The sequence below is a fragment of the Salmo trutta genome, chromosome 7 (assembly GCF_901001165.1).
Source record: "Salmo trutta chromosome 7, fSalTru1.1, whole genome shotgun sequence".
Taxonomy (NCBI): domain Eukaryota; kingdom Metazoa; phylum Chordata; class Actinopteri; order Salmoniformes; family Salmonidae; genus Salmo; species Salmo trutta.
In genome coordinates this window covers 25,603,073-25,621,673 of record NC_042963.1, presented here as the reverse complement: position 1 = coordinate 25,621,673, position 18,601 = coordinate 25,603,073, and the positions used below count along the sequence as shown (strand labels likewise).

At 43.0% G+C, this 18,601-nt stretch overlaps 1 protein-coding gene across 1 annotated transcript in view; it reads left to right on the top strand.

Moving 5' to 3' along the window:
* The window catches only part of ankrd26 (ankyrin repeat domain containing 26), a 130,446-nt gene that overhangs the window by 48,027 nt on the left and 63,818 nt on the right, over positions 1–18,601 (top strand). The window contains exons 23-28 of the mRNA XM_029758474.1: positions 1,464–1,705; positions 2,330–2,533; positions 2,849–2,879; positions 15,609–15,750; positions 16,134–16,347; positions 16,599–16,782. Coding sequence (XP_029614334.1) covers positions 1,464–1,705; positions 2,330–2,533; positions 2,849–2,879; positions 15,609–15,750; positions 16,134–16,347; positions 16,599–16,782 — 1,017 coding nt within the window. The remainder of the gene's footprint in view (positions 1–1,463; positions 1,706–2,329; positions 2,534–2,848; positions 2,880–15,608; positions 15,751–16,133; positions 16,348–16,598; positions 16,783–18,601) is intronic.

The window sequence follows — 18,601 nt, the reverse complement described above, 5'->3', positions numbered from 1 at the left end:
CGGATGTGAAAATACTGCCCAATACCCTAGAGAGGTTAATAAAATAAATTCATGAAGCAAAGTCTTTGACCACGCCAGTTCTTCACTTCATCAACCACTCCCTCACCCAATGAGGTGCTGATTGTGGACAGCTCCCAGAGTGACATTTAACACCTCATTGGCCTCGTTTAAATCTCCTCTCTCCTTTCCTGCTTTAAGCTGAATGACATGTATAGTGCTGATCATTAATCTGATCTTCAAACAAAACCCAATGTAAGCCAATGTCCCCTAGTTGGCATGCTCCAGTCATCTCAAAGTATCTTCAAACCAAGTTGTTGAGTTAATAAATCATACTTTTTTATTTTATTTGGGCATGCTAACTGAAGGACATTGACTTATATTGGTCAAATGCTAATATTAGCGTTTGGGGCAGTGGCAAACCAAAGCATGGATTGCTTTCTGTCCTTATCCGTTAGTTTTTGTTTGAAAATGCTGATGATTTCTAGGTAAGGAAGCACAAATCTGGGTGAGCTATCCCTTTAATATGCTACTAATACCCTGGTATACTAAAACAGTTGCCATCTATAATCATCAATGTTGTTGAAAGTGTTAGGTTCTGACAAACAGAGTAAAAACTCAAAAAGATGACTAGGAAAAAGCTCAAACCAAGTTTATTCACCCACTGGGTCAAACGGCTGCGTAAGACAAAGACATGTTTACACAAGTACATATATTTATACCCTCCTTCTAGGCTGAGTGTCCTCCTTGCACATCTGGACAGCCAATACATCTGTTGCTAGGCAGGACTTTAGTGGTGATTGTTCTTTCTCACTTCATCTGACCTGACCTCGGACCGAATTCCTCACTCCTCCCTAACTCATGGCTGTCCTACCCTATCTGTGACTGAAACCAGACCGTTGCCCTTTCTGCACTCCCCTTTCTCACTCAGTAGATTCAATCATTCAAATGTAAGGAAGGCTTTATAAATACATCAGCCGATGTCACAAAGTGCTGTACAGAAACCCAGCCTTAAACCCCAAACAGCAAGAAGTTCCATCCACTCAGTTCTAATAGTGTAAGATATTTCAAGTTAGACGTTCGAATCCAACAAAATTAAGTTGAAAACACTCTTAACTAAAACATTTTGGCCAGCCTTTTGAATGTGTTTTTCCAGGCATTTTGGATAATGTCTGCTCTGTGAAAGGTTAACGTAGCAGTGTAGTATTGCATAGGAATGGAGCTGCCTGTAAAGCTGCTGCATCCCTGTAATTAAGCTTAACCATGGTTGCTGTGGTGCTATTTGGAGCATTTTACATGAAAAAGGTGTTAGGTCTCTCAGGAGAGGGGTGACACTCAATTATGTATGGTAGTATACCTGCTCCAAAACACATTTTAAAGGCCTGCTTAAACTTACCATTCTCAAACAGTATGTGTTAGGTTAATTCTGCAGCTTTGATCATTAAACATTTACCCTGTCTTTTCAGGTGGGCGATGACAAGACAAAGGCCAACATGGAGGTGCTGCAAAAATCAAGTGCCTCACGGGTTGCCGGAGGATCAATGAGCAGACGGTGTGAACGTGAACTAGACGAAGAAGAGGAGAAACCTGAGACCAGTTTAGGACACCCTAAAGTGTCACGCAGTGGAACTGGAGCAACAGAAAGTGAACATCTGCTCAGAGCAACAGACCGTATTACCCAAAGACACTGGTCCAAAAGTCCAAAGAGGTATGCGTCTTTGTTTTGATTTAGCCCCCCCCCCCTCCCAATTAATTCCCTTTGCTTTGTCATTGTGCATAGCTTTAGGAGCCAGGCAATAAGGTTCCTGAAGGACAGAGGACAATCAAAACATGACTGACAGAATCATGAGGCCTATGAGGCTTGGAGCAGTTATTTGAAAGAGTGGGATCAAATGAGCTCAGATATTAGTTGTAATTTTCACTTAAAGACCAGCAGTCCAAAGGCAACCAAAGACATTCGGTTACAATTATCTCGCTACCGCTCACTCTTGGCCCAACCCATTTCGATAAATGCAGCTCTGTAAGGTGAAAGCAATATAGTGGAAACACTGACACTTCCTTGCTTATACTCATCCAAGGGTCAAATTGATACCAGCTGGCAGACGGGCGTCTTCCATTATCATACCCTGGTCCACTTTAAGACAATCCCTTGTCACAGCTGTACTTTGGTTTAGTTTTGATTCCATCCCCTGTCCTTTACCTTGCTGCCACTACTTAAATGACACCTCCCACTCCAGAGCAATCAACCATATTCCCAGCTATTGGCTACGGCTACATGTCATGGGGCATGACGTTCACCGCTAGGTCTATGCTCTCCCTAATGCGCTGACAGGGCCCTGGAGGACCAACTACATCATCAGCAGCAGAAGAAGGAGGAGGGAAGAGCTGTATCTAACGAGGCCACCTTACAGTTACCCTTTCTGGGGGGAGCCAGGCATGGCCGAGCCCCCCAGGCAGCTAACCATGTTAACGCAGGAGACCCCCTCTCAGTGTTTGACGATAGTACTTTAAGTGAAGTGTCGGACGATGATGGAAGGTATATATGCAGTATGCCATTTTACATAACTGATGATGTCACTAACTCTGACAGTTTAATGATTGGTGGTGGGATATGATCTGGACTTTTCTTTTGACTTCATCTGTTATATTTCTCTATTTTCTGCTTTCAAATATGTTGCATGTCAAACTCTTAAACTACTCGTTTTGAAAGGTTTACTGTGTTATACCATCGCGCTTCTACGAAATAAGTCGTGCTGCTCGTCGGAGAGCTTGAGGAGCGAACATTCGTGACGTTTTCCAAAATAATCTTTCCCATTCTTCTTCTGTTTGTTTGTTTGTTTGTCGTTGTCAGGTCTCTATCTGCATGGCATCAGAAAGACAAGGTAAACTTCTGGCATAGTCACTTTTCTTTTGGTCTTTTTCCCCCTCCACTATTACCATGGCTTTCTTTGTGCACCCACATGTTCATTCATTGAGATCATTAAGAAAATGTTATGATTTTTTTTTTAAAGGTACATTACGCTCCAAAATCAAGGATTGTAAATTAATGTCTAGGCTATCTGTTTTGTAGATCTATATACCAGAGTACAAAATTAATGGAAATGATAAACACTTAGTTCACTAGAGCTGGGACGATTAACCAAAAATGACTGACACCGACATTGTCACGTCCTGACCAGTATAAGGGGTTATTGCTTATTGTAGTTTGGTCAGGACTTGGCAGGGGGTATTTGTTTTATGTAGTTCGGGGTTTAAAACCTCTTACATCTAGATGTTCCGCTAGCGGAACACCTGCTCCAATATCCAATGATGGGCGTGGCGCGAAATACAAATTCCTCTAAAATCCGAAAACTTCAATTTTTCAAACATATGACTATTTTACAGCATTTTAAAGACAAGACTCTCGTTAATCTAACCACACTGTCCGATTTCAAAAAGGCTTTACAGCGAAAGCAAAACATTAGATTATGTCAGCAGAGTACCCAGCCAGAAATAATCAGACACCCATTTTTCAAGCTAGCATATAATATCACAAAAAACAAAACCACAGCTAAATGCAGCACTAACCTTTGATCTTCATCAGATGACAACCCTAGGACATTATGTTATACAATGCATGCATGTTTTGTTCAATCAAGTTCATATTTATATCAAAAACCAGCTTTTTTACATTAGCATGTGACGTTCAGAACTAGCATACCCCCCGCAAACCTTCGGTGAATTTACTAAATTACTCACGATAAACGTTCACAAAAAACACAACAATTATTTTAAGAATTATAGATACAGAACTCCTCTATGCACTCGATATGTCCGATTTTAAAATAGCTTTTCGGTGAAAGCACATTTTACAATATTCTCAGTAGATAGCCCGGCATCACAGGGCTAGCTATTTAGACACCCAGCAAGTTTAGCCTTCACCAAAATCAGATTTACTATTAGAAAAGTTTGATTACCTTTCCTGTTCTTCGTCAGAATGCACTCCCAGGACTTCTACTTCAATAACAAATGTTGTTTTGGTCCAAAATAATCCATAGTTATGTTCCAACAGCGACGTTTTGTTCGTGCGTTCTAGACACTATCCGAATGGTAAATAACGGTCATGCGCATGGCACATTTCGTGACAAAAGATTTCTAAATATTTCATTACCGTACTTCGAAGCATGTCAACCGCTGTTTAAAATCATAATTTTCTCGTAAAAAAGCGATAATATTCCGACCGGGAGTCGTTGAATCCGTTCAGAGACGATAGAATAAAATCATGGTGTCGTATTGTGCACGAGCATGAAGCCCTTTGTCCGCTGATAGACCACTTAGCAAAAGCGCTCGTGTGTTTCAGCCAGGGCTTTGAATTACGTCATTCAGCTTTTTCCCGGGCTCTGAGAGCCCATGGAAGCCGTAGGAAGTGTCACGTAACTGCAGAGATCCTTTGTAATGGATAGAGAGAATCAAGAAGGGGAAGAAATGGTCAGACAGGGTACTTCCTGAACAGAATCTTCTCATGTTTTGGCCTGCCAAATGAGTTCTGTTATACACAGACACCATTCAAACAGTTTTAGAAACGTTGGAGTGTTTTCTATCCAAAGCTAATAATTATATGCATATTCTAGTTTCTGGGCAGGAGTAATAATCAGATTAAATCGGGTACGTTTTTTATCCGGCCGTGAAAATACTGCCCCCTATCCATAACAGGTTAATGGGATATGTATTTCTGTAAGAGGGGTGTTTGATTTATGTGTTCCGGGGTTTTTGGGTAATGTTCTTGTTTTGTTTTTATATGTTTTTCTATGTTGTGTATTTCTTCGTTGGCCTGGTATGGCTCTCAATCAGGAACAGCTGTACATCGTTGTTGCTGATTGAGAGTCATACTTAAGTAGCCCTGTTTTCACCTGTCCCCTTGTGGGAAGTTGTTGTTGTACTGCTGTGTGTTAGCCTGCAACACTGTTCGTTCGATCGTTTTCTTGTTTTGCTTGTTACGTGGTCTAATAAAGTTAAGATGAGCACTCAACCCGCTGCGCCTTGGTCCATGACGTATGACGACCGTTACAGAACTTCCCACCCCCAGCGGACCAAGCAGCGGGCCCAGGAAGAGGAAGGATCCTGGGCCAGGGAGAGAAAGCAATGGAGGACATTTTGGACATGGGAGGAGGTAATGGCAGGGGACAAGACCCTGCCATGGAAACAGGTGGAGACAGCAAGGGAGGAACGGTGAAAGTGGAGCAAAGAGCGGGCCCAACGTACGATGCATGAGAGGCAGCCCCAAGAAATGTTTTGGGGGGGGCACACAGGTAGTTTGGCTGGGCCAGGGTTAAGCCCCAAGCCAACTCCCCGTGCTTATCGGAGGCAGCTTGTTACTGGTCAGGCCCCGTGCTATGGGGTGATGCGCACGGCGTCGAGGCCGAGCATTCACAGGCCGGTGTGCGCATTGCCAGCGCCCCGCATTTGCCAGGGGTAAGCGGGCATCCAGCCAGTAAGGGTGGTGCCAGTACTGCGCTCAAGACCGCCAGTGCGCCTTCACGGCCCAGTGTATCCTGTTCCTGCTCCTCGCACTAGCCCTGAGGTGCGTGAATCCAGTTTGGCGTCTCCTAAGCCAGCACCACGCACCAGGCCTCCAGTGCGTCAGCCCAGTCCAACTCGTCCTGTTCCTGCTCCTCGCACTAGGCCTGAGGTGCGTGTTTCCAGTTTGGCACATCTAAAGCCAGCACCACGCACCAGGCCTCCAGTGCGTCAGCCCAGTCCAACTCGTCCTGTTCCTGCTCCCCGCACTAGCCTTGGGGTGCGTGTATCCAGTCTGGCATCTCCAGTACCAGCCCCACGCACCAGGCCTCCAGTGTGTCAGCCCAGTCCAACTCGTCCTGTTCCTGCCCCTCGCACTAGCCTTGGGGTGCGTGTCTCCAGTCTGGTACCTCCACTACCAGCCCCACGTCTCAGGCTTTCAGTGTGCAGTCCCCGTCCAGAGCTTCCGACGACAGTGCCCCGTCCAGAGCTTCCGACGACAGTGCCCGTCCAGAGCTTCCGACGACAGTGCCCCGTCCAGAGCGTCCGACGACAGTGCCCCGTCCAGAGCGTCCGACGACAGTGCCCCGTCCAGAGCGTCCGACGACAGTGCCCCGTCCAGAGCGTCCGACGACAGTGCCCCGTCCAGAGCTTCCGACGACAGTGCCCCGTCCAGAGCTTCCGACGACAGTGCCCCGTCCAGAGAGTCCGACGACAGTGCCCCGTCCAGAGACGGCCCACAGTCCGGAACCGAGTGAGACGGCCCACAGTCCTGAGCTCCCAGAATCGTCCTTCTGCCCGAGGTCTACAGCGACGTGCCTCAGCCAGAGGTATTCAGCGGGGGTGGACAGGTTAGGTGGTGGACTAAGGCCAGAGCCTGAGCCACCTCCACAGTAGGAGGATTGGGGAGGGGTGGTGTAGCACGGGAACCGTCAGTGACGGCAGCCACCCTCTCTTCCCTCCCTTTAGTTTGGGGGGTTTATTTTGTGTTTATTTTTGTGAGGTGCATCCGGGGTCTGCACCTTTGGGGGGGGGGGGGGGGTACTGTCACATCCTGACCAGTATAAAGGGTTATTGGTTGTTTTAGTTTGGTCAGGACGTGGCAGTGGGTATTTGTTTTATGTGGTTCGGGGTTTAATGGAATATGTATTTATGTAAGAGGGGTGTTTGATTTATGTGTTCCGTGGTTTTTGGGTAATGTTCTTGTTTTGTTTTTCTATGTTGTGTATTTCTTTGTTGGCCTGGTATGGCTCTCAATCAGGAACAGCTGTACATTGTTGTTGCTGATTGAGAGTCATACTTAAGTAGCCCTGTTTTTACCTGTCCCTTTGTGGGAAGTTGTTGTTGTACTGCTGTGTGTTAGCCTGCAACACTGTTCATTCGATCGTTTTCTTGTTTTGTTTGTTATGTGTTCTAATAAAGTTAAGATGAACACTCAACCCGCTGTGCCTTGGTCCATGACATACGACGACCGTTAGACATTGCCTTCCTCTTACCAAATCGTTTTGCTTCCATCGGTAATGTTCAGTGATTTTGCTACAGAACGTTCCTGTAGATTGTTCTAAAACCATGATTTGCTCAACAGTAATAGCCTATGCATGATGTTGATTCCTACTTTAAAAGTATCAGCCTGTCCCCGTTTCCCTGCTGTGTGTTCAAGGCACTCGCACTCCCTCTACCCACTGTAGAGTGCGCACGGAGGGAGAGCTGCATTTTGATATGCACAAGCATATAACCGTTGCTCAAAATGGAATTACAGGAAAAATACAGTATTCAAAGCAACTACTGTTGGTCTAGTAACATAGAGGAGTGGCACAGCTTTCTGTGAGTATATCATTTATCACTGCTTAATATTGAGGGAATGGCACCACTTTACTACCAGAGTAGGCTATGTAGTATGGCTTTGATGCGCCCGCAGAGTGGAGTGCGTCATTTACGGTGAATAGGCCTCAAGTATTTTTATTTATTTGTATTTATTTTGGATCCCTGTTCTGAGCCAATTGCAATTTTCCTAAGACCCTTTTTGTGGCACCTGACTGAACAGTAGTCCAGGTGCGACAAAACTAGGGCTTGTAGGACCTGCCTTGTTGATAGTGCTGTTAAGAATGCACAGAAGCGCTTTATTATATACAGACTTCTCCCCATCCTAGCTACTGTTGTATCAATATGTTTTGTCCCTGAAAGTTTACAATTCAGGGTTACTCCAAGCAGTTTAGACTCCTCAATTTCCACATTATTCATTGTCATGACGTGTCTTGCATTAATGTGATGACTGACTGTTATTTATCGAATCAACCAACTGCATTTAATTGTTAACCGATTTAAATGAATAATTTAACATAATAATTTAATTTAACCCATTGTTTAACGAGATACCATCTCCCGAATTAAACTCAAGTGTGTGTGTGTGTGTGTGTGTGTATATATGTATATGTAGCTAGATATAATATATATATATATATATATCTCGATAGCAGTCACTTATTAATCAGTACCTCATATCAGTCTCATTCTGAACGTTGCAGACTTCTTGAATCCGCAAGAACCCCAGCCTTTTCTGATTATTCAGTACTACACAAATGTATTTATTTACCAAGTAAATAATAACACAGAATACACATACACACTTACATGAGAAGTCCCTAGTGAACTGACAAGATATGACTGCTTGTTACACAATTGAGAGAGGGTGGGGATGGAGAAATGGACATTTATAATGTATACATTCTATTACTATTCTCACATTAATTATACACCTTGCACATGAACCACCGCTCGTCTGGGTAAGAAATGTAATGTATTTACGTGTAGATGTCTTTGTTCATCGTCTCTCTGTTGCAACCGATCAATCCTTCTATGGAAAGGGCTCGATAGGTGTAAGGCTCTGGTTGTCCACCAGAGGTCACAATGTCCGTAGTTGTCTGTGGCTTCAATGATTCACCAGTGATTGTCTGAGGTGAGCTTCTTGCCTCTTTTTTTTCTCTGGTAGGTAGCCAAAGTTCTAGATCCCTTTACATGCACAGCTGTAGACTGTCAAATGTTCTGGTCTAGTCTTTATCTTCTTCACCTCATGTTGAGAGTTTCAGAGTTTCTAATAGGGATGCACGATATATCGGTAAGCATATCGGAATTGGCCGATATTAGCTAAAAATGTCAGTATCGGCATTGGCCAAACCGATGTCAAAGCTGACGTGCATACCTATATAACGTAGGTAGATGACGTAATGACGCCACGAAAAAAAATACAGCGCAACACAGAACAAAAGCAGAAAAATACTAAGAGCACACTTCCAACAACTAAACAAGTTCTTGTCAAGCAGTCATTTGAAAGAGTAAGAAAATTTCAGCTAGACAACTCAAAGGCGAAATCCATTAACGCCAATATAATGGAGTTCGTTGCCCTTGACAATCAACCGTTCTCTGTCGAGGATGATGTTGGCTTTCGCCGACTGGTCGAGCACCTCAAGTCCCGGTACACACTCAAGTAGGCGCTATTTTTTCAGATGTTGCCCTACCGGAGTTATACAGTGTTGTTGAAACGCACATGTTTGAGCTACTTGCTATTAGCTTCACGACTGACATTTGGACCAGCGATGTCAGCCCCTTTAGCATGCTGAGTCTGACAGCACAGTGGGTCGACGAGGATTTCTTACTGAGCAAAGCCGTATTGCATGCTCAAGAATGTGCAGGTTCTCATACCGCTGCTGCCATTTCAATGGCATTTGAGAACAGGTTTGAAACTTGGAAACATGAACACACTCCTAGCGCCATTCGAACAACTGACTCGAGAAATAAGCTAATCAACTGCGTCTGCAGAAGACTTGATACCCTCTATCATGGCATTGAAACGCCTGCTCAACAAACTGCCGACACAGACCATGGGGTTAACTTGCAAAAGTACTCGAGGCTGTGAACAAGCGATTCGGTGGCATTCTCTCAGAGTCTCTCTACTGTGTCGCCACCATGCTCGATGCTAGTTACAAGGAGCGCTACTTCGATGCAGACAAGAAACAGGGTTTACCTGAAATATTAAGACACAGCTGGACAACATGGAAACTGACACAGTGACAGTGCGCACCGAGGAAGAGAGGCCACGAACAGACATGGCTGAAACTTCACTGCTTGACATGTATGATGAAATCCTGGTTGAGAATGAACAACGAAACCGCACAACAAGTAAGTGAAAAAAATTGGTTTTAATTATGTTTTACTGGTGATGGGGACATACGTAAATGCCAACAAAATAACTTTTGTGTGTCAACTATTTAACTGTACTAGAATGCTTAAAAGGCCGCTAAAATTTTAAATATCGATAATCGGTATCTGATTTCTGGCAAAGAAAATATCAGATATCGGTTTCAGCCAAAAATGTCATATCGGTGTATCCCTCGTTTCTAACCATTTCAATATGTGCACCACGGTCTCATGTCTTCTGGTCTGGGAGTTTCAACCATTTAACGTTGAGCTCACGTTTCACGTCTGCTGGTCTGGTATGTTAATTCTTAGCGAGTCCTTTAAAGCACTGTACATGAAAAGGGCGGTTCCATCACACTATGTTCTTCTGACCTCATTTGTGGCGTGGCTTAGTTAATGTGCAAAAGACATGAAAACTATGATCTCGTTAGAAAACTAAAATCACATTCCTATCTTAACAAAAATAGTTGCTGAAACTAACTGTAGCTCTTTAAGTGTTGCAGTAATTTCAATCGCCGTAGTTGCTGACGTGTATAGTGTTGAGTCGTCTGCATACATAGATACACTGGCTTTAATTTCCTCAGCCTCCAGAGGTTGAAGAGGTGCTGTTGCGCCTTCTTCACCACACTGTCTGTGTAGGTGGACGATTTCAGTTTGTCCGTGATGTGTACGCCGAGGAACTTAAAACTTTCCACCTTCTCCACTACTGTCCCGTCGTTGTGGATAGGGGGGTGCTCCCTCTGCTGTTTCCTGAAGTCCACGATCATCTCCTTTTTGTTTTGTTGCCGTTGAGTGTGAGGTTGTTTTCCTGACACCACACACCATGTGCCCTCACCTCCTCCCTGTAGGCTGTCTGGTCGTTGTTTGTTAATCAAGCATACTACTGTTGTTTCGTCTGCAAACTTGATGATTTGAGTTGGAGGCTTGCATGGCCACACAGTCATGCACTGTGTGGCCATGCACAGGGAGTACAGGAGGGGCAGAGCACGCACCCTTGTTGAGCCCAAGTGTTGAGGATCAGCGAAGTGGAGATGTTGTTTCCTACCTTCACCACCTGGGGGCGGCCCGTCAGGAAGTCCAGGACCCAATTGCACATGGTGGGGTTGAGCTCCAGGGCCTCAAGCTTAATGATGAGCTTGGAGGGTACTATGGTGTTGAATGCTGAGCTATGATCAATGAACAGCATTCTTACATTGGTATTAGAGGTCGACCGATTACGATTTTTCAACGCCGATACCGATTTTATTGGAGGACCAAAAAAGCCGATACCGATTAATCAGCAGATTTTTTATTTTTATTTTATTATAATTTTTTTTATATACATATATTTGTAATAATGAGAATTACAGCAATACTGAATGAACACTTATTTTAACTTAATATAATCCATCAAAATCAATTTAGTCTTAAATAAATAATGAAACATGTTCATGTTTGGTTTAAATATTGCAAAAACACAGTGTTGGAGAAGAAAGTAAAAGTGCAATATTTACCATGTAAAAAATCTAACGTTTAAGTTCCTTGCTCAGAACATGTGAAAGCAGGTGGTTCCTTTTAACATGCGTCTTCAATATTCCCAGGTAAGAAGTTTTAGGTTGTAGTTATTATAGGACTATTTCATATACCTTTGACTATTGGATGTTCTAATAGTATTGCCAGCCTAATCTCGGGCGTTGATTGGCTTGAAGTCATAAACAGTGCAATGCTTGAAGCACAGCGAAGAACTGCTGGCAAATGCAGGAAAGTGCTGTTTGAATGAATGCTTATGAGCCTGCTGCTGCCTACCACCGCCCAGTCAGACTGCTCTATCAAATCATAGACTTAATTATAATATAATAACACACAGAAATACGAGCCTTAGGTCATTAATATGGTCAAATCCGGAAACTATCATTTCGAAAACAAAACATTTATTCTTTCAGTGAAATACGTAACGTTCCGTATTTTATCTAATGGGTGACATCCCTAAGTCTAAATATTGCTGTTACATTGCACAACCTTCAATGTTATGTCATAGTTATGTACAATTCTGGCAAATTAATTTATGGTCTTTGTTAGGAAGAAATGGTCTTCACACAGTTCGCAACGAGCCAGGCGGCCTGAACTGCTGCATACACCCTGACTCTGCTTGCACAGAACGCAAGAGAATTGACACAATTTCCCTAGTTAAAAGAAATTCATGTTAGCTGGCAGTATTAACAAAATATGCAGGTTTAAAAAAATATATACTACTGATTTTAAGAAAGGCAGTTATGTTTATGGTTAGGTACACATTGGTGCAACAACAGCGCTTTTTTGCGAATGCGCTTGTTAAATCATCACCTGTTTGGCGAAGTAGGCTGTGATTCAATGATACATTAACAGGACTGCATCGATTATATGCAACGCAGGACAAGCTAGATAACCACACATGGTTGATGATATTACTAGTTTAACTAGTGATTATGTTAAGATAAGTTTAATTCTAGCTAGCACCTTACCTTGGCTCCTTGCTGCACTCGTGTAACAGATAGTCAGCCTGCCACGCAGTCTCCTCGTGGATTGCATTGTAATCGGCCATAATCGGTGTCCAAAAATACCGATTATGAAAACTTGAAATAATTAACTTAATTATTTCATCGGCCATTCCGATAAATCGGTCGATCTCAAATTGGTATTCCTCTTGTCCCGATGGGTTAGGGCAGTGTGATGATGATGATTGCATCGTCTGTGTACCTATTGGGGCGTTAACCTGTTAGGGCTAGGGGGCAGTATTTACACGGCCGGATAAAAAAACGTACCCGATTTAATCTGGTTACTACTCCTGCCCAGTAACTAGAATATGCATATAATTATTGGCTTTGGATAGAAAACACCCTAAAGTTTCTAAAACTGTTTGAATGGTGTCTGTGGGTATAACAGAACTCATATGGCAGGCAAAAACCTGAGAAGATTCCATACAGGAAGTGACCTGTCTGACAAGTTCTTGTTCATCTTGGCTCTTTTTATTGAAGACTGAGGATCTTTGCTGTAACGTGACACTTCCTACGGCTCCCATAGGCTCTCAGAACCCGGGAAAAAGCTGAATGATATCGAGGCAGCCCCAGGCTGAAACACATTATCGCGTTTGGAAAGTGGCCGATCAGAGGGCCGTCAGACTAAGGCTCGTGCACGAGGGGATCCCATGCTTTTACTTTCTCTCTCGTTGAATGTAAACAGGCTTTGCCGGTCGGAATATTATCGCTTTTTTACAAGAAAAATTGCATAAAAATTGATTTTAAACAGCGGTTGACATGCTTCGAAGTACGGTAATGGAATATTTCAAAAAATGTTGTCACGAAATGCGCCGTGCTCGTAACCCTTATTTACCCTTTCGGATAGTGTCTTGAACGCACGAACAAAACGCCGCTATTTGGATATAACAATGGATTATTTGGGACCAAACCAACATTTGTTATTAAAGTAGAAGTCCTGGGAGTGCATTCTGACGAAGACAGCAAAGGTAATAAAAATTTTCTTATAGTAAATCTGACTTTGGTGAATGCTAAACTTGCTGGGTGTCTAAATAGCTAGCCCTGTGATGCCGGGCTATCTACTTAGAATATTGCAAAATGTGCTTTCACCGAAAAGCTATTTTAAAATCGGACATATCGAGTGCATAGAGGAGTTCTGTATCTATAATTCTTAAAATAATTTATGTTTTTTGTGAACGTTTATCGTGAGTAATTTAGTAAATTCACCGGAAGTGTTCGGTGGGAATGCTAGTCACATGCTGGTCACCTGCTAATGTAAAAAGCTGTTTTTTGATATAAATATGAACTTGATTGAACAGACATGCATGTATTGTATAACATAATGTCCTAAGATTGTCATCTGATGAAGATCATCAAAGGTTAGTGCTGCATTTAGCTGTGGTTTGGGTTTATGTGACATTATATGCTAGCTTGAAAAATGGGTCTCTGATTATTTCTGACTGGGTACTCTGCTGACATAATCTAATGTTTTGCTTTCGTTGTAAAGCCTTTTTGAAATCGGACAGTGTTGTTAGATTAACGAGAGTCTTGTCTTTAAAATGCTGTAAAATAGTCATATGTTTGAGAAATTGAAGTGATAGCATTTCTAAGGTATTTGAATAACGCGCCACGGGATTCAACTGGCTGTTGAGTAGGTGGGACGCAAGCGGACAAAAAGCGTCCCACCTAGCCCAGAGAGGTTAAGTAATTTGAAGTGGGTCTAAGGGTGACAGCCAAGGTGGAGATGATATGATATTGACTAGTCTCTCAAAGCACTTCATGATGACAGAGGTGAGTGCTACTGGGCGATAGTCATTTAGTTCAGTTACCTTTGCCTTGGGTACAGGAACAATGGTGGCCATCTTGAAGCATGTGGAGACAGCTATAGCCTATGCAAAAAGATGTCAGCAAATTCATCTCTAAAGAGACCAAAGGAAATCTGATAATTCTGGATCCTATTTTGACAGGTTGCATATCAAAATATCAATCATGCATTCCCTGGATAGATTTTTTATTTTTTTATTATTAGGTTACTTTATTAATTATAGGCTATCATCTCCATTTTCTTACGTGGCACTGGGAAAATAAATCTCTAGAGCCCTGCTGCTTATGTTAAGCAACTATCGACTAGTTAAATTTATTGCATTCTAACTTTTTGTCTGTAATTCAGCCAAATTACAAAATCACTATATTGGCTTCCTTTCCCCTTAAGCAATCTATGGACAAGATATGACACTTATCCATGCTCTGAGTTTGTTTCCCTGGCACTGTTTCCACATGCTAACATTTTAGGATTTGTGACAAAAATCCAATGCAAATCAATGGTACCCCACTCTCCCCATAGGTAAGTTGTGCCAAAGGGTTAGTTGAACCACCCCTTGTTTCTAGGAAACCATACACAAAATGAATCATGTGACCAAATATTTAGAAGAGGTAATCATTTCATGGAGTCTGAAGGAAGAAACCACATGGAATAAGTTGTAAGCAAGTTTGGTCCAAAAAACTCATGTACACAAAACTGATGTATTAATTGTGCTATAGGTTTCATGATGCTTGTATCTAAACCAAGTAGATATTTTTAAGACTGTTTTATACATCAGTTGGGGTCTCTATAAGCTACAATATGGTCCTAAACCTAGCATTGCATCTTGTTATGGGTATGCTTGTAATCATTAAGGACTGGGAAGTTTTTCAGGATAAAGAAACGGAATGGAGCTTAGCACAGGCAAAATCCTAGAAGAAAACCTGGTTGTCTGCTTTCCAACAGACGTTGGGAGATTATTTCACCTTTCTGTTGGACAATAACCTAAAACACAAGGCCAAGTCTACACTGGAGTTGCTTACCAAGAGACAGTGAATGTTCCTAAGTGGTAGAGTTACAGTTTTGACTTAATTCTGCTAGAAAATGTTTGGCAAGACTTGAAAATTGTTGTTTAGCAATGATCTACAACAAATTTGACAGAGCTTGAAGAATTTTGAAAATAATAATGGTCAAATATTGTACAATACAGATGTGCAAAGCTCTTAGAGACATACCCAGAAAGATTCATAGCTGTAATCGCTGCCAAAGGTGATTCTGACACTCAGGGATGTGAATACTTATGTAAATGAAGTATTTCTGCATTTCCTTTCCAATTAATGTGCTACATTTTTTTTATTTGACTAAGTGACTTCATTGAGTTACACAATACATTTTAGAGAGTTTAATGTCAATCCCCTCAGTTCTAAACTGATGGTTTGGGATGTGGACTTTTGAGGTCTGAAAACATCTGACAATTGTTGATTTTGGAGTGCAGTGTCCCTTTAAGAAAATGTCATGCGTTTAGTAAAAATTAACAAATTACCTTCAAACATACACTATATCCATGTTTAAAAGTTGGTATGTAGTGGAAATCTTTGATCTGTTTTATGTGGGGTCCCCAATCTCAGACTGCTGGTGAGATGGAGATGGCGGAGGACTTTGATGAGCTCACACAGTCATCGGACACGGCCACATCTGACCTCGAAGACCCCACCTCTGGCTACCGTCACGCCTCTTTTCTCATCAAACAGCTCGACTCGGCCACTTTAGGTACACATGGCCCAAAATCTACCACTTTAACAAAGTCTTTTTTGTGATGATTGGGGACTAAAGTTTATGTTTGGGGGTAGTGCAGTGCCAAATTGCTGTGACACATGTATGTCTAAATCCATCTCTGTAGATAATATCAGCTGATATCTTATAACCACAATGTATACTTTGTATCCTAGGCTCTATCTCAAACGGTCTTTCCATGATTCCTCGCATTCTATCTCCTTGCCTCCTTAGTATTTGAGGAGAAGATCCAAGGTCCCTCCCCTTTGACATTTATCTCCAATGCATTTTGAGAAGGAGGTGAGGAATCCAAGAAAGATGAATTGAGGAAGACCACAAGGCTCTAACCCTACTCCCCTCCCACCCCTCTGTCCCCTCAGACTCTGTGAGCATCGTGAAGCTCCAGAACATGTTCCACGAGTATGAGCGCACCATCCAGAGGGAGCGGGGCCGCCATGGGCGCCTGTCTGACAAGGTGAGCCAGCTGGAGGCCGAGCAGTGCGAGCTGATGGCCTCACTGGAGGAAAGCCGGGACAGCAAGCAGGCCCTGGATCACCGGCAGCTTGAGTTGGACACGGACCTCAACAACTTTAAGTAAGTTAGCCAAAGAGTTGATGCCTTTTTTGTCGTTCTGTGAGAAAATATTTTTTTCTCTCCCTCTCAATGAACCTTTTCATATTTTAATGCTCTTTCAAATCTCTCTCTCTCTCTCTCTCTCTCTCTCTCTCTCTCTCACCCTTTGATTTTTATCATCTCTCCTTTCACTCTGTCTCTGCTAACACAGTAAGTGTAGATGTGACCCTCTGCTCTCTCTGTGTTCCGTCTCTCTGCCCTATGTGCTGTAGGTTCCAGCTGAAGCAGGAGCAGGAGAAGCACCGGAACGCCTCCATGCTGTATGACAAGACCCGGGAGATGCTGCGGAGGAAGGAGGAGGAGCTCCGGGCCGAGGCAGAGGAGAAGCACAAGGTGGAACTGGCCATGAGGAACCTGGAGCTGGAGATGAGGGCCATCCTTAACAACATGAAACAGGTAGAATGCACTCCGACTCTTTCTCTCTCTCTCTAAGCCCTCCTCTTCTTACATTTAAATTATGATAATAACATAATTGTTTTATACCTTGATTACACTATATTGTACTTTGTGGATGACCCCTGACCTAGCGCTTTATATTGGTCAGTGGTAAAAAGGCAATAAGGACTGGTCTACAACATCTAGTAGTGTACATCCTTCTGTATTACTTTGTTGGTTAAAGCGAGCAAAGACGACCATCACCATCCATCATAGTTAACATGTTTTTAATGTTATTCCGCCATTGCCACACATACCACAGGTGTCATAACAGTGTTGTAAACAATCACTCAGAACCACATCAATTCTTCTTTTTTTGTTTTTTTACAAACATACACATTTATTATTATTTATTGTTATCATGTTTTTATTTAACTAGGCTAGTCAGTTTCTTTTTTTTCAAGATGGTGTAGCAGTCAGACATCTTTGTCCTATCCTGTCGTGTCCCTTGTATACATCTTTTTCTTCGCATATCATATAAAAATATTTTCCTAAACTTCTAAATACTCTCCTGCAACCCGCCTCACCCAATGTGGTGTGGATCAGTTTTTTTTCTTCTTCTAAAGTATTTGTATTTACTTCGGGTCTGGAATCCCTCAACTGAAGCTAGCCAGCTAACCACCTACCAGCTATCAGTCAGCATACCATTGCTAGCGGTCATCAGCTAACCTTTAGCTCAGAAAGCTCTCGCCAGTTCGAACAACGTGACTCAAACCAGTGCATAACGGACTTATTATTATTATTATTATTATATATATATTTATATATATTTTTTACCCATATCCCCAGATTCCTACCGCACTCTGAAAATTTTCATCTGGATCTTTGCAACTAGCTAACCCGCAATCCCGGGTGACTACTCCTGGCTAGCGTTTCCATCCCGGAGCAAGCACCACCAATTAGCCTGAAGCTAGCTAGGCCAGGGCTCCTGTGCTTCCACCGAAGCCCACTCCTGGGCTACAATATCCGGACCCCTTCTGCTGCCGGTACGGGGCACGGAACCCCGCCGATCCTCTACGACTGGAATACCGACATAATCTGCCCGAGGATTCCAACAAGCCCCTCAGGCGCGACATCCGCTGATGGCCCATTCTGCTAACCGGCCTGCTAGCTATCTAGAGCTACTTGGAACCCAACTAATTCCATGACTGGTCTAACGACGTCACCGCACGAAGAGGCAAAACAGACTTACCCCCATCGCGACGTCCCCCAAAGGCTAACTTGCTAGCCCCAGTCTGCTAACTGCAAGCCCCGGTCAACTGCTTGCTTGCTAACCCGGTCTGCTAATTGCTAGCTTGTTTAGCCATGGCCTACTAACTGTTAGCTTGTTAGCATCGGCCTGCTAACTGTCTGAATTGCCGTTTCCCCAGTCAGCCCAACCAATCACTGGACCCATATGTTCACTTGGCTACGCATGCCTCTCTCTAATATCAATATGCCTCGTCCATAACGGTCCTGGTTAGTGATTACTGTCTTATTTCACTGTAGAGCCTCAAGCACTGCTTAATATAACTTAACCAACCATGTTGTTCCACCTCCTACATATGCGATGACATCACCTGGTTTAAACGTCTCTAGAGACTATATCTCTCTCATTACTCAATGCCTAGGTTTACCTCCAATGTACTCACATCCTACCTTATCTTTGTACACTATGCCTTGAATCTATGCTATCGTGCCCAGAAACCTGCTTCTTTTACTCTCTGTTCCAAACGTGCTAGACAGCCAGTTCGTATAGCCTTTAGCCGTACCCTTATCCTACTTCTCCTCTGTTCCTCTG